General features: G+C 38.3%; 1 protein-coding gene across 1 annotated transcript; it reads left to right on the top strand.

Moving 5' to 3' along the window:
* Positions 1-285: 285 nt before the first annotated feature.
* aqp3b (aquaporin 3b) lies at positions 286-5,660 on the top strand. Its single transcript, XM_030767518.1, has 6 exons — positions 286-393; positions 3,522-3,648; positions 4,439-4,576; positions 4,726-4,844; positions 5,062-5,279; positions 5,471-5,660. The coding sequence occupies exons 1-6, from the start codon at positions 286-288 to the stop codon at positions 5,658-5,660; spliced, it is 900 nt and encodes a 299-aa protein (XP_030623378.1).
* The last annotated feature ends 8,765 nt before the right edge of the window (positions 5,661-14,425 follow it).

Genomic DNA, 14,425 nt, shown 5'->3' with positions numbered 1-14,425 from the left:
AGAGAAGTGAAAGAGATATGGGTGGAGGTAAAGACAGAAAGAGAGAGAGAGAGAGAGAGAGAGAGAGAGAGAGAGAGAGAGGGAGGGATGAAAGGTATGGGAATGTTATTTTTGTTTTTTTTACCAACAAGGGAGGGATTCCAGGGAGTACTTTAAGAGTTAGGACCCAACAGAACAAGCCGTAGCATAGCACACCAACGGAGCTTGGTAGATTGTCGTGGGTTGTTCCTCACTGTCTTCATCTTCATCACCGGTGTCATTAGACCTCTCTGTGACCAGGGCATCATGAGCAGACAGAAGGTGTTTCTGGATAAAATGGCACGTACCTTCCAGATCCGGAACATGCTGCTCCGTCAAGCCCTGGCAGAGTGCCTGGGTACTCTCATTCTAGTGGTGAGAAACAGCTGTTGTTTTTGTCACCAATGGTTTAGTGAACAGTGGGAAATGGAACAAAATTAATTTAGAATGGTGTTTTTTTTTTCTTTTTGTGCCACAGAGTAAAATGTCAGATTGAACTGTTAATGTCATGGCAGTGCATTGCTCCACGCTATAAGAATGAATGAATGAATGAATGAATGAATGAATGAATGAATAATAATAATAATAATAATAATAATAATAATAATAATAATAATAATAATAATATCATCAGCGCTGGCACTTATCTGCTGAAGGTAGAAAATTATTCTTCTGCCAGCATCAGTACATGAAATATGGAATAATTCTTACTGTGAAATTTTTTTGTTCTTTTTTTCCCCCTCCAAGTTAATGTTTAGATTTCAGTATTTGACTACGCAAGTGTTTGGTTGATCAATCAAAGTATCTACGAATGTGTGACCACTGACAAATGCAAGGTTACATTCTTCGGATATTTATTTTGTCTGTAATGTCTAGGTTTTTTATTTAATGTCTAGGCGGAGGACTAAGTCTAGATTTTGTCCTGATGGTATTGGGTGTGGCACAGGATTAAGTGGTGTTTGTAGGTTATTAGGCACCGATCAGCCACAGGAAATGGACATTTACCAGCCTACATAGAGTAATACTTCTTTATTTATCTTTTGACCCTTTTGAGCTCACAGAAATGTTTTACATGTTGTTCCTTCAAACCACCATCATTTTCTGCTACAAACACCTTTATATTCTTCTTTTTTTACTCCAGCTGCTAATAAGGAGTTCTGTTAGAAAATCCAGTGGCAGAAAGTTCTGTCAGAAAATCCTTACTCAGTTGTAACTGCTGATACTTGTCTACGAGCTGGTGCAGCAGACTGTGAGAAACATGCCAATCATACTGCTGCAGTTCCCAGATGACTGCAATGCTCTTCTTGTTTACAACCTATACAAACAAGACTTTTGGAGTACCCAGATGCATATACAATCCCTGGGTGGAATCATAAATGTGAGCTGTTTGCTTTTTCTCTGCAAAGGCTACAAAGGTACAGCACCTCTCTTAACATTCAGTGCTTGACTTAGGTGAAACAAATCCTATTATTCAGTACACCAGGTTCCTACGGATCATCTGGGTTGAACTATATAAAAGCACACCATCTAAAAAATGACCATTTTCATTACTGTTAGAACAGACAAAACTCACAGGATAATAAGGAATGTTTTTGCTACCTTGAGAAGGTCTGGGGCAGGTTTTTTATTGTTGATGCATGTCTTTTATTTTTCTTCCTAGAAAACATTAAATTTTATCTTTCTTCCAAGAAAACACTGAATGCCAGCGTTTTTACCAGAGGGGAAATTTGTCCATTTCAAGCATTACAAGAGATTCAACATGTATTTTGTTTTTCAGCCCATGTCTAGTGCAACTAGATTCACTGAAAATAAGACATTAAAGACAACAGGTGTATTTAAACCAGAAATTAGGTCAAATATAGAACAAGGAAGTAACAAAGAGCCAATGAGATCGTGCTCTTTAGGATGAGGGAACAGATACTCTCAACCTTTAGCTTTGCTTTTGGGGGTGCTTGGTCAGTACGGTCAGAATTCCACAGAACTCATGGCAGAACAATCAATCATGAATGCAGGCAGTAAGCTGCCCCTGTCTTGCCCAGGAGGCAGGTGGGCCCTGGGGTCCACATGGGTGCAGCTAATTGGCAATTAGTGCCATCTAGAGAGAGAGACACACACACACACACACACACACACAAAAGATAATAATAACACTGCCACATGTTTTCTGCTGTCAGTGCATGACCCGAAAACTAAGCCAAAAACAATCTGTTTGTATAAAGACATGGCAGGTTGGGATTTAAATAAAATAACAATTAGAGTACATTCTGTCATCTTTTTCTTAAAAATTTGATTGCTGTGAATTAATCAATTTGAATATTTAAAAGTGTTATACTGAGAAGGTTTTTGATAGTATTATCACTATGATATGAATATTATTTTATACATTATTTTATAAGTTTGCAACTTATTTTATTAGCTTATCAGCTACATATGAGGTATATGTCAAGCTAATATTTACCTCATAGCAGTGTGACCCTAATCCTGTGTGTCATGAAATCTGATATCTTATTGTTTGTTGTTATCTTTGAGATAATATGAGAAATACTGACATTTAGAATTTGAGCCAGACCAAAACATGCCCTGGATTGAAAACAGATTGTCTAAGGTCGAGCTATGTAGTTTAAAGTTAAAAAATCTAAAGAGGGTCACAGGTCAAACCGAGCTGCCTTTCATCATCTGTTTTTAATGGAAACTGACAGTCCATAATATCAACATCTTAGAGGGATAGTACCTTTTGCCCATCTCTTGCTTTCAAAGCCAATTCTGTGAAGTTTGTTGGCCCCTTAACCAGAGGTGCACCTTGCTACTGAAAACAGGCTGGTCAGCACAGCTACTGAGAGACCACACATACAGAGAGAGAGACAGAGAGACAGAGACATATGGTGTCCATAAATTCTTGAACTATGGGTTTCAGGTGAAGTCAGGTAAAGTAAACAATACAAATTCCTGTGAGGGATGAACTCACTGTTGATAATCAATATTGGTCATTCTATAAAATTATTGATCTTCACAGACATTCTGACCTCTCTAACCTGAAATGATAGTCTCTCACAACTAATTGGTCTCTTAGCTCTAGATGTTCTGTGTAGGATAAATTTTTGTTCACTCAGAAGTACTGTGGACGGTGCAGTTGGGGACACAGTGATACTCAGGTTTCTTCTTTAACATGCTTTTTAAGTGGATTAGGGTTTTTGGTGCTACAAAATGTATTGGTTATTGTGCTGGAATCATTAAAGCAAAGCATGAGAAGTGCCGATACATAGCATGGTCAAAACTGAGATGAACAACGACATTTTTCTATGTGATGTCAGACTGTGAAGTTTATAGAAGTATTCTTTATATATTGCATCGATTACTTCTGTCATAATCAAAGGGTCCTCCATGATAGGGAATTTAGTTTTACTCCTGTGTGAATTCTGATCAACTCACATCCATTTCATGTCTACTGTGAACTGTATTTTATTTTATGATTATCATAATTCATTCATGTTTCCTTTGTACAGATGTTTGGTTGTGGTGCAGTTGCCCAGTTGGTGCTCAGTGGTGGCTCACATGGGATGTTTTTAACAGTGAACTTTGCCTTTGGTTTTGCTGCGACATTGGGTATCCTGGTGTGTGGCCAAGTCTCAGGTTAGCCCAGCCATTACAATTTAGAGCCCAAATGATTATTTGAGTGAAATCCAATGTCCATTTCAATTGTCTTTGCAGGTATGTCTATTTTTCATGCACTATGAGACCAATATCAAGGTGCTGAGAGAGACAGCAAGTAGCGAAAGCTAATTGTACTTGCAAACAAACCAATATAAAAAAAATCCTTCTGTGAAATGAATCCCTAAAATTAAGCTATGAATATGAGAAAAGGAGAACTGCTGTTTTTCATTTGTTCCCACCTTCTCCATGCGTCTACAATGAGAGATTTAAACTGTTAAATTGTTGCTTCACTGTTTCTGGTGAACCTCTGATCATCTCAGAGTTAAACCTCCGACATAAAGGGGGAGAACAGGGAGACATTATACAGAAATTTCATGATTAATCCTTCTTTCTGAGGGAAAATAAATTAAATGAAAAGCTACATTACATGATTTCTCAGGGCCACGGCAGTCTACTCTCATTCTTGAATGTCACATAACCATTTAGTCCTGCTGGGATGGTCTTTTTCTCCTTTTAGTTCAGCACAGAAACTAGAGACATACTATGAGAAGTAGGATAATGAGAACAGAAGCATTGCTAATGGCACATCTGAGCAACTATATCATCTCCCTACCACCTTTGCCAAATAAAAAAAAGACCACATTCTGTAATTGTTATTTCCACCTTGGTTACATGTTACTTGCTCTTTTTGAGAGTAAATCATTAAAGTGAAATGAATCACAAAGGCTTTTGCAAAAGAATCTATGAGTTGCTTTTTTGTTCATTTAAGGGGGCCATCTGAACCCAGCGGTGACCTTTGCTTTGTGTCTGCTCGGAAGAGAACCCTGGAGGAAGTTTCCTGTGTATTTCTTCTTCCAGACTTTAGGCGCCTTTCTGGGTTCAGGAGTTATATTTGGAATGTACTTTGGTGAGTGAGATGCATAACCTGCTATTCAAACAGACAGGTCTATGAAAAAGACAAGTGTGTGTGTGTGTGTGTGTGTGTGTGTGTGTGTGTGTGTGTGTGTGTGTGTGTGTGTTCATTCTACGTCAACCCTTTATTTGTTGTGTCGTCAGATGCATTGTGGGACTATGGACATGGTACATTGATTGTTGAGGGGACCAATGCCACTGCTGGAATCTTTGCAACGTATCCGTCTAAGCATCTCACCCTTATCAATGGCTTCTTCGATCAAGTAAGACGTTAGGATATATCATGGGAGCCCTGTTGTTACAGCACATTTCTCTATCAATGAGCTTTTTGATTTAGAAATTCATATAATGAATAATTCAAATACTGATCAATTTTTGAGGAAACAGGTAATCCCTGGTGTTATCTTGAGGAAAAAATCAAAGTATGCTGACTTGTTTTCTCCACCATTAAAATGTAATATGATTTGTAACACCTCTCAGATGATTGGCACAGCAGCATTGATTGTATGTATTCTGGCCATCGTTGACCCTTACAACAACCCTATCCCACGAGGACTGGAGGCTTTCACAGTGGGCTTCGTGGTTCTGGTGATTGGCTTGTCTATGGGTTTCAATTCAGGTTATGCTGTGAACCCAGCCAGGGACCTGGGACCCCGTGTTTTCACTGCACTCGCAGGCTGGGGCTCAGAAGTGTTTACGTGAGTCTTTTTGTTTCTTCAGCACGCCTCATCGTTCTTCACTCACTTGTAGCCAGATCTATCCCGTGACATGTGGTGACATAGCATTATGTGACATAGCGTTATGCTATTCCTATTACAGCTGTGAACTGCCAGAAATTGCCAGTACTTGAAAGTTATGCCGTTAATTCTGGGTTTGTGTTCCACCACAGGACGAAGGCTTATTGGTTCTTTGTGCCCATCTTTGCACCCTTCATTGGCGCATTGGTTGGTGTTGTTGTGTACCAACTAATGGTTGGCTACCACATCGAGGGGGAAATGAGAGATAAAAAGGAAGCAGAGGAGGCAGAGGAGAAGGAGAGGCTCAAACTGTCCGATGTCACCTCTAAGGAGATGGCCTGAGTTCTTCAGGACGAGCTCTGTTCTCTCTTACATCATATCATATCCATACATCCAGTCTTTAAAGGGGGAGTTCATCCTTGCTGACAGATGGGACCACTGTCACATCTGGCATCCAACAGAACTGGAATTATCCATTTGATTTTTCAGATTTTCTTGTTGTTTATATTTGGATATTTGGTGGGTAATGGATGGTTCATTGATGGATTACTGACCAAGGAAAAATAGCTTTATTTCCTGCCTTAAGTATCCGCTGTTGCTTCATCCAGCTTTCAGTGAAAATGAATGAGAGGAGCATCAAATCTGTGACAAAATGGTTGTTCTTTTTTGGTGAACACAAAAAAGTAAGAATCCAAAGTTTTGATTAAAAAAAAAAAAATTCTGTGGTACCAGCGAACACAGTCCATATCTCAAAAGGAATGAACGTCCCCTTTAAAAGCCAATAATGGTTATGATCACAGTCAGTGATGGAGAAACCTTATCCTAAACCATGTCATTTGCAGTCATACTTGAACAGTCTCAGTATAATAGTACTATCTCACAAGTGACAATCTGTCCAATCAGGGTCCAGGAAAACTCCATTCCACTCAAATGACCTCCATTCAGTCACTTTTTGTTCATTCTCCAGAACCACTCTTCAAGGGCAAGCTGTCCAGTCAACAATGAAGTGTATTACTTTCTTTTCTTTAAATCTTTCTCATATTCATATTGAGTTAATACATGACCCTACTACATTAAATACATATAGCTTTTGCAAAACTAAAGACCTGACTAAAAAATGATACCGTGTATGAATAAACAGTGCCATGAGTAAAAAAAAAAAAGAAAAGAAAAGAAAAGAATAAATGAAGAGAATGGCTTAGAGACACAGTTTAGAGAAACCATGGAGTTTATCATTCACACACGAGCTACATCTCAACACAGTAACAGGGCACACTAGAAAATCACCTCACTCGTGCAAACACATGCTCATGCAGCAGCTAAATAGGCCTTAGCCTCACCTCCAAGAAACCACCTGACATTCATCATCACAGATTAAAATTGCTATATTTTGTCTATAAAAACGGAAAAGCCATTATCTTGTAGTGTTATCCTTCAGATTCTGCACCGAATAATTTGCTGAGTTCATTATAATATGTTCACAGCATTTTCGTCTGTTGTTATGTGATATGTGCTTAGAGAGAACCTGTTCTAGTTATCTTAATTTTCTATCATGTAATTATGAATCTGTCTCCCAAAACAATTTACATGCATAACACATGTTGCTATGTATTCTACTGGACTGTTATCATCTTTATCTCTTGTATCTTATTTTTTAATAAACTGCATTCTTGTACAAGATATTCTTGCCTATGTTAGATCTACAGTATATAAAATGACTAATAAATACAGCATTTTTGAAAGCTTCTGCAAAGGCATACAGACAAAAAGGAACAATTATGGGAAAAAAAGTGCAGCAAATTTACAATCAGATCTGACTCAAAGAGACAGTTCAAACTTTTGTAGCGGTATTATGAGTGTATTTTGGGTTTTGCTGAAACTCAAAATATGTTCATGTCCACAAAGGATGATACAGGTGTGGGCCAGATGTTGTCAGGTCACAGCCAAACTCAACTGCTCCTCTGATCAATCCCTGGCACTTCAAGTCCTTTGTATTTGATGAACAGCTGTATTCAACCAGTGCTCATAGAATACACAGTAGGAAACATGGGACTTATTTAATATCATTGGTATTTCCTTTATTCAGGCAATAGATAGATAAATAGATAGAGTGATACAAACAACAAATAAATAGAAAGCTTCATGTTCTAATTTCAACAGTAACTGGTATTTCTAAAGGGTGAAACATGTGGACAGGACTGTGCCAAATCCAAATTTACTACATTTAGAAATATGTGGTATAGCACAAAAAGGACTACTCTAGGTCAGACTGCAGTTGGCAGATACTTAATTCCACCAAGCATCTGTCATAAAACAAAATGCCGGAGGTGCCAGCAATGTGTCCTGAGGTGTATTATGTCAAATATGTGTAGCATATCTGCTTTAAATTCAACTCACTGACAAAGCTTACTGCATGATTTAACCATTCAACAATTGCAGAATATCCCATGACATTCTGATAATGAAAATAAAGAATGAGAATTCTAACATGTCAGTGTGATAGGAAGAGAAGTGAGGAGAAAATTGTGAAGAGACTGAGAGAGAGTGTGAGAAACATTAACCGAAGGAGAAAAAGAGAAAGAAAGAGAGGCCAGACCGCAAATCTTAAATCGGTGTCCACTGAGATACCACAAGGTCCTTCTCAGAAATTATACATACACATTTTTTATGGGATACAATTTGAGGATTGAGAGACAACACTAAAATAATTGGGTGCTCATCATCAAACCTTTTGTAGTGTTGTCCAAAGAGACCAGGTTTGGAACAAAACGAAAGTCTGGTGAGATTTGGCTTCATTGTCGAATACTATGCATTCTTGTGGGACAGAGATACATATTGTGAATCAGGCAAACAGAGACAGTGTTTCAGTACAGCAGTCATGGTGGCAAAAAGCTTAAAAGAAGTACATATACATACACACACACACACACACACACACACACATATGTGTGTGTGTATATATATATATATATATATATATATATATATATATATACACACACACACACACACACACACACACACACATATATATATATATATATATATATATATATATATATATATATATATATATATATATATATATATAACAAGCATCTCACCTTCAAACTTTGATAATGTTCACAACAGTAAAATAACTATTTCTATAAGAACCAACCAAATACTCATGTGCTCAACTTTTACCTGCTACAGCCATTGTGGTGTCCTACCCAATCCAACTGACATACTGAATTTTCCATACGAAAGAGACATTTCTCAATTTGCCTGCCTCAAATGTTACACCCTCCTCTCTGCTATAGGAGATGATACATGTGTTTTCTATGTGCTTTGTGCCTCATGCCCACACAAAAAAGACAATATGTTGACAACAGAAAATCTTTTACATGAATTTTGTGGTTTCCTCTGGTGCATTAACTTGAAAAATTATCCTAATGTTGTTTCCTTTGTCTTCCATATTGGATACTGGATGGATGGGATATATACAATAGACAGCAGATGTGTATGGAGAGGGAAATGTGCATTTTAGGTAACAAAGATACATCTCCATTATGTAATAAACAGAATGGCCTAACCATAGAACAAGATCATGAGAAACAGTTTCTATGTTAGACTTTTCAAAAGGTCAACTTTGAAAAATTGCACTTTACTGTTGGTTTGTTAATCTTGTCTGTTTAATCTGCATTTGAAAGTGTTCAAACCACAAATTTCAGAATTATTCTCAATGATCTACCCTCAAAACAACAGAAATAAGAGACTTTTATCAGCAGACAATTAAGCTAAATGTCGATGGTGACATAAATTCTCCGTAAAAAGGCTGTAGTTTCATGGAGCAAGCAGTCCCCTAGTTGGCTCCCCACCTACAGCTCCAACTTCAGAGGGGCGCTTGACATTTGGAATTCCTAAACGGCATGGCCTTTCAGTTAGATGCATCACCAAACAGATCTAATGTCAATCAAACCCCACGACATTCTGAAATGATCCAAACCAATCAAAAAGCCAAATTTTTAGCCTTTCAGCCTATCGTGTTAAATGGAGAGATAGTCAATCATATCTCCAAAGAGAGATGCAGAATTGTGCATGGGAATGTGTTGGGGGAAAAAATCTGTGGAAAAACTCAAGATAAAAACACAGATAAAAGTTTAACAAATACTGTAAGTTGTATTCAGTGTGTTTTTGAGTGTACCCACTGACCTGTGGCAAGAGGATATGTCAGTAGCATTGTTACAACAACATTTACAAAGCAAAAATAAGGGCTCCAAACTCGAGCTTGGTACAGCTGGACTGAATATAAGTACTGATGTAGGCGATAGCAACCTGATCTCTCTTTCACACTACCGACAACACCTCCATTTCCACAACACATTTCCTATGGGGGAATTAATAGGAAGCAAACATGAGAGAAATCATATTTTGTTTAACAGCCAAAAAGAGCCCTATTGTTTAAAATAAAAAAAATAAAATAAAAAAAATGCCGCAGGCAACAGAGCAGACGGGCAAAATGTTACTGCATAAACATTCATGAATATTTATGGGAAGAAAAGAGCAGGATCACATATGAATCAAACTATAAGAGATGAAGGCAAGAAGAAAGAGTAAATAACTAGTAGAAGAAACAGTAACTTCAATCACAAAAACTCACAGAGGGCCAGTGTCTTTAAAAACATTACAATAACTTGTTTAAATCTGCCTGCTAAAATTGAATCAAGCCTAATAATTACGCAGCCCAGATACATCTAGGTACAGATGATTATTATCCGATTAAATTTACTGGCAGATGGATGTAATGATTACAGTACAGCGAGGAGATTCATTCTCTTAGAATCAAGCCAGGGACTATGCATCAACTTCCCAAGGAAAGGGGCCACAGAGGAAACAGTAAACATATTGTCAGCAGGGGCAAAGTTAACCCCATTCTCATGAATGCCAAACAGCTTCACAGAAACCATTAGCTTAAAAGCAGCAAACAAGCCACATAACTTGACAAACAACATTAGGTTACCCACAAACATCTCCAAATGGGAATCATAATTGGTTACTAGTTATTTAGTTTTTAGTGTTTCACTAATGGGAGCTTTAGAGACCAGAGGAAAACAATGCATCTCATTTCAGAATTATCAGAAGGCATCACACAAATCACTTTCTTACCACTGCTCTTTATTCCTCAACCAGGATAGTATTTCAAACAAACATATACAGTGTATTATCTAAAAACATTGCCATATATGTGACACAGGGATGGAACTAAGCCCTGAACATATAGCCTTCATTTACACCCTGAGACAGTAGTTTGAACACAATCAACACTGCCCTCACATGGACAAAACTGTCTCTTTTAGGCAACATGACATAACAAGCACGGTACAATAACAGTACAATCTGCGACATAGGAAAGGAAAACTGCTTCAGAAAATACTACAATCAAACAAAATGTGAACGGATCAAAAAAATTTGGCATAGACTACTCAACGCCGGGCACTTGCCTGACCCTAAGAAAAAAAAAAAAAAAGAAAATATGCACAGGCTACTTGATTTGCAACAGCATGTTTATCAAACAATTACATTCATCTTTATGGATGACTCATTTAAAGGCAAGCAGAGGCGGTATAAAAGAAATATCAAGAGGTAAAAATGATTGCCTATTTTGCTTACTGAGTACAGTTACTCAATACAAAGTAATCTTGTACTTTTGAAAATTAGGTTTCGAATGAGCCAGTTTTGTTTTAACTGATATTGTACAGCATCACTCAGTGTCACCTAGGGTACAAAACGTGTTCTGTTTTCAAAATGTATGGCCTCTCCGGTAGGCATTCTCGGTTCATTACGTGCTCTAATTTATTGCCTTTGAGATGACATCACCTGATTTCCCAGGACCAGTCTGAATCTGGTTATGTGAGAGTCTAAGTGGGTCCAGTTTCCTCACCATATGGACAGAATCTGATTGCTGGCCCAGTGGTTTGGACCTGGGGGCCCTGGAAAAATTTGTCTCTTGGGAGACCTGCTCATCCTGCTCTTTCTTTGTGGCACAGAAGTGAAAGCCCTTGGAGATCTGCATAGGTTTCGGGATTTTGTAATGTTGTAGAGAGCCTTGTACTGGCAGTGACTGAGCTTGCCATATCTTTTGGCTGGTCTTGCTTTTGCTGAGAGCTTGTGATGTCCTCAATGGTGGCAAGTTTTCTTTGGGTTTAGCAGCACTCACCAATAGATTTGGTTTTGCTGCAACGCGTGATCTCTGTGGGTCTATCTGGTGAATTGTCTTTCTGCATTGTGTCTGGGTCTTGTCATGTGTGTTTGTAACCAACTGGCCATCACATTCTGCTGCATGGAGGTCCAGAAGTTTCTGTGAAGACAGCATTTCTAGTCTGTTTTTGTTCATAACAGAATGTAAATATTATTATCATTCAATAAACAATGGATGGGGGGATGGGCTATGCATATTTATTTCTTGTGGTCCTATGTCTCAATGAGTCTTACCTGCAGAAGAGGAGTGTGTGGTTTTGCCTTGGTGTACACGACAGGGACACAGCCCTCTGCCCAGGCATCACTGACACTGGGCGAAGGCTCTAGATCTTCAAGCCACAAGCAGATACTGTCAGGGCTCTCTCCTTCGTCCCTAACCAAAAACTGCCACTCCACTGTCTGTACCAAGACACTCCGTGCCCAACAGACAGCAAAAGGCACTAACTGGGCCAAAGAGCAGAGACAGGAAACACTATGACTTTGGGACACTCCACTATGAGTCAGTTTGCCTCACACTCTGGTGATTTGATACATGGTATGTGGTAGAGGTGTCCAAAGGAGTTTAATTTAACACCATTATGAACTACAAGCATATTCTTGTACATACGGCAATGTACACTACATAAGCAAGAAAAAAGCACTCAGACTATATGGGCCACAGAGTAAACATGCATGGAGCATTTGCAGCAATAAAATGCTATAACACAGTAGCCTTATGTGCTACATCAGTCACAAAAAAAATGTATCAACTCCAGCTTACGGTGTCAATACAACACTGATTTTCTTTTCACAGGAGGTGGGTTAAATTACAGTACATGTTAGCTCAATCAAAAAAATAATAATTAGTGTTATCAGCAAATGCAACATACCCTCCGAAGAGGGGAAACATTAAACACACCTGTTTCTGTAAGTACACCTGGTAGCACCTGTTCATCACACCTTCCAAAATTTCCTCAACGAGTTCTGCCACCACTTCTTCACATTCTTCCCGCTTTAACATGTTGATCCAGCTGGACTCAGTGAGATGTCCCGGAACTATATCAACCGTCTCAACAGGTTGGACAGTTTGTTGAGGGGAAGAGGCCGAACTGGCTCCTCTCTTGTCCGTACGTGACTTGGCAGCCGAACGCGACATGGCTGTTCGCTCCGCTGGTCCTTACTGTATGTAAACAATACAGGTAAGCAGCGCCCGCTGCAACGATATTTTAGCGAATTGCCTCGCTTTTTAACTAGTTAACGTTCTCAAGTGACTGGTAAGGATCATAATTTTGATGTGACCATAGGAGTCGGAGTGCTGGCTTGTTATAACTTTTGCGGTTACTTGAATGGAACACACATGAAAAAAAATAGAACTGAATCAATAGTCTACCAAAACGCGAAGTAAAGCGATCTGTTCTTTCAACTGCAAACAAAATCTTACCAACAATAACCTCTATGTTTTCAAACGCAAGTGGGATTTCGTATTTGGTCCTCAATCTGTTGTTTTTAGCCCACAAGGCGTTGCTAGGTAGCCAAGGGAACGCTTGGGTGGCCTAAGGTGACTTCAAACGTTACTGGTTTATACATCAGCTGACCAGTAGATGGCAACTCAACCTGATACTACACAGTGTGTAATTCAACTGAAGACAAACGCATCGCTCTCTCTCTTAGGTATATGTCAATATGTGTGCGGAGGTTTCTGCTCATAAAACCCTTCAAATACCCAGTGAAATGTCCTAGTGTGACCATCAACGTGCCATAATTGTACTATTCAAGCGAAGCCCGATTTATGATGATGATTATGATGATGATGATGATGATGATGATAATAATAATAATGATAATAATAATAATTGTGATTATTATTATTATTGTTATTATTATTATTATTAGAAGAAGAAGAAGAAGAAGAAGAAGAAAATTAGTTCAAGTTATTACTGTTGTCATTATATTTGCATAATGTTATAGTTATATTATTTCAAGAGTAAGACTATCCATGTTGCCTACACCATGTGCAGAATAAGATGGAAAATGAGGTGGTCATTCCATCATTCTTATGGTTGTGGTTAGAGGCCTATGAATAACTTTGCCACTTTGATTATGTCATGACTCAAGCCACACTGACAATAGCTCAAACGGCCAATAGTGACTCTTTTTTCCTGAGTATACAATGAAGAATGGGTTCTCCTAGGAGACCCCTGTACGTTTTTATTTTCCAAATTTGTTTAATAAATTTGATCCCATTGTTACTAAAAGGCTCTAAAGCTGAAACTGAGAGAGAGAGAGGCGTAGGGGCTGACCTTTGGTTTTGTGGAAGTTGTTCTATTATAATCAGTAGGAGTGGCTTAAATATTTTCTTTTTATTTTTTTCCTCATAACTGTGCGTTCTGCGCTAATTCCAAGCGTTACATATTGGCGTTATCCATGTCTTTATCACCAAATTCACTGAGACCTTACTTCTGTTTAATCTAACATTATAAGTTATCATCATGAGAGCCATTAACTTGGATACGTACAGTTTGTCACTGCTTACAGCAAAGGAAGATATCTTGAACCCGCGGTCCTCAACAAATTGGTAAGTTATGTCCACATGTTATTCAGGAGACAGAGAACTGGACAACTGCAGCGCGTTATTGGCATGTTATTTACAACTTGACAACTCAATTAATTGCTGCTTACAAGGTAATTTTGTTTAAAATGTCAAGAGAACTTGTGTATATTTGAAAGTATTTGCATTCCGACTGTCAGAGTTCCCGACTTTTGAGTGAAAATTTAGTTTGCTCATTTGACATTTTAATTTCATATAGCTGCTATATTTGTCATTTTCCAGTACTTCCTAGCCAGGTCAGGTTGTACAATGGATCTATTTGTTAAACGTAAAAAGATGC

This window comes from Chanos chanos, chromosome 3, assembly GCF_902362185.1.
Source record: "Chanos chanos chromosome 3, fChaCha1.1, whole genome shotgun sequence".
NCBI classification, from domain to species: Eukaryota; Metazoa; Chordata; class Actinopteri; order Gonorynchiformes; family Chanidae; genus Chanos; species Chanos chanos.
Note: the sequence above shows the minus strand (reverse complement) of the source record. Positions and strands in the feature narration are given on the sequence as shown.

Bases quoted from the DNA above. Each gene is read 5' to 3' on its own strand.
- aqp3b (XM_030767518.1), top strand. From the start codon at position 286: ATGAGCAGACAGAAGGTGTTTCTGGATAAAATGGCACGTACCTTCCAG. The intron at 394-3,521 runs GTGAGAAACAGC...TCCTTTGTACAG, and splicing joins TGGGTACTCTCATTCTAGTG to ATGTTTGGTTGTGGTGCAGT. The intron at 5,280-5,470 runs GTGAGTCTTTTT...GTTCCACCACAG, and splicing joins TGGGGCTCAGAAGTGTTTAC to GACGAAGGCTTATTGGTTCT.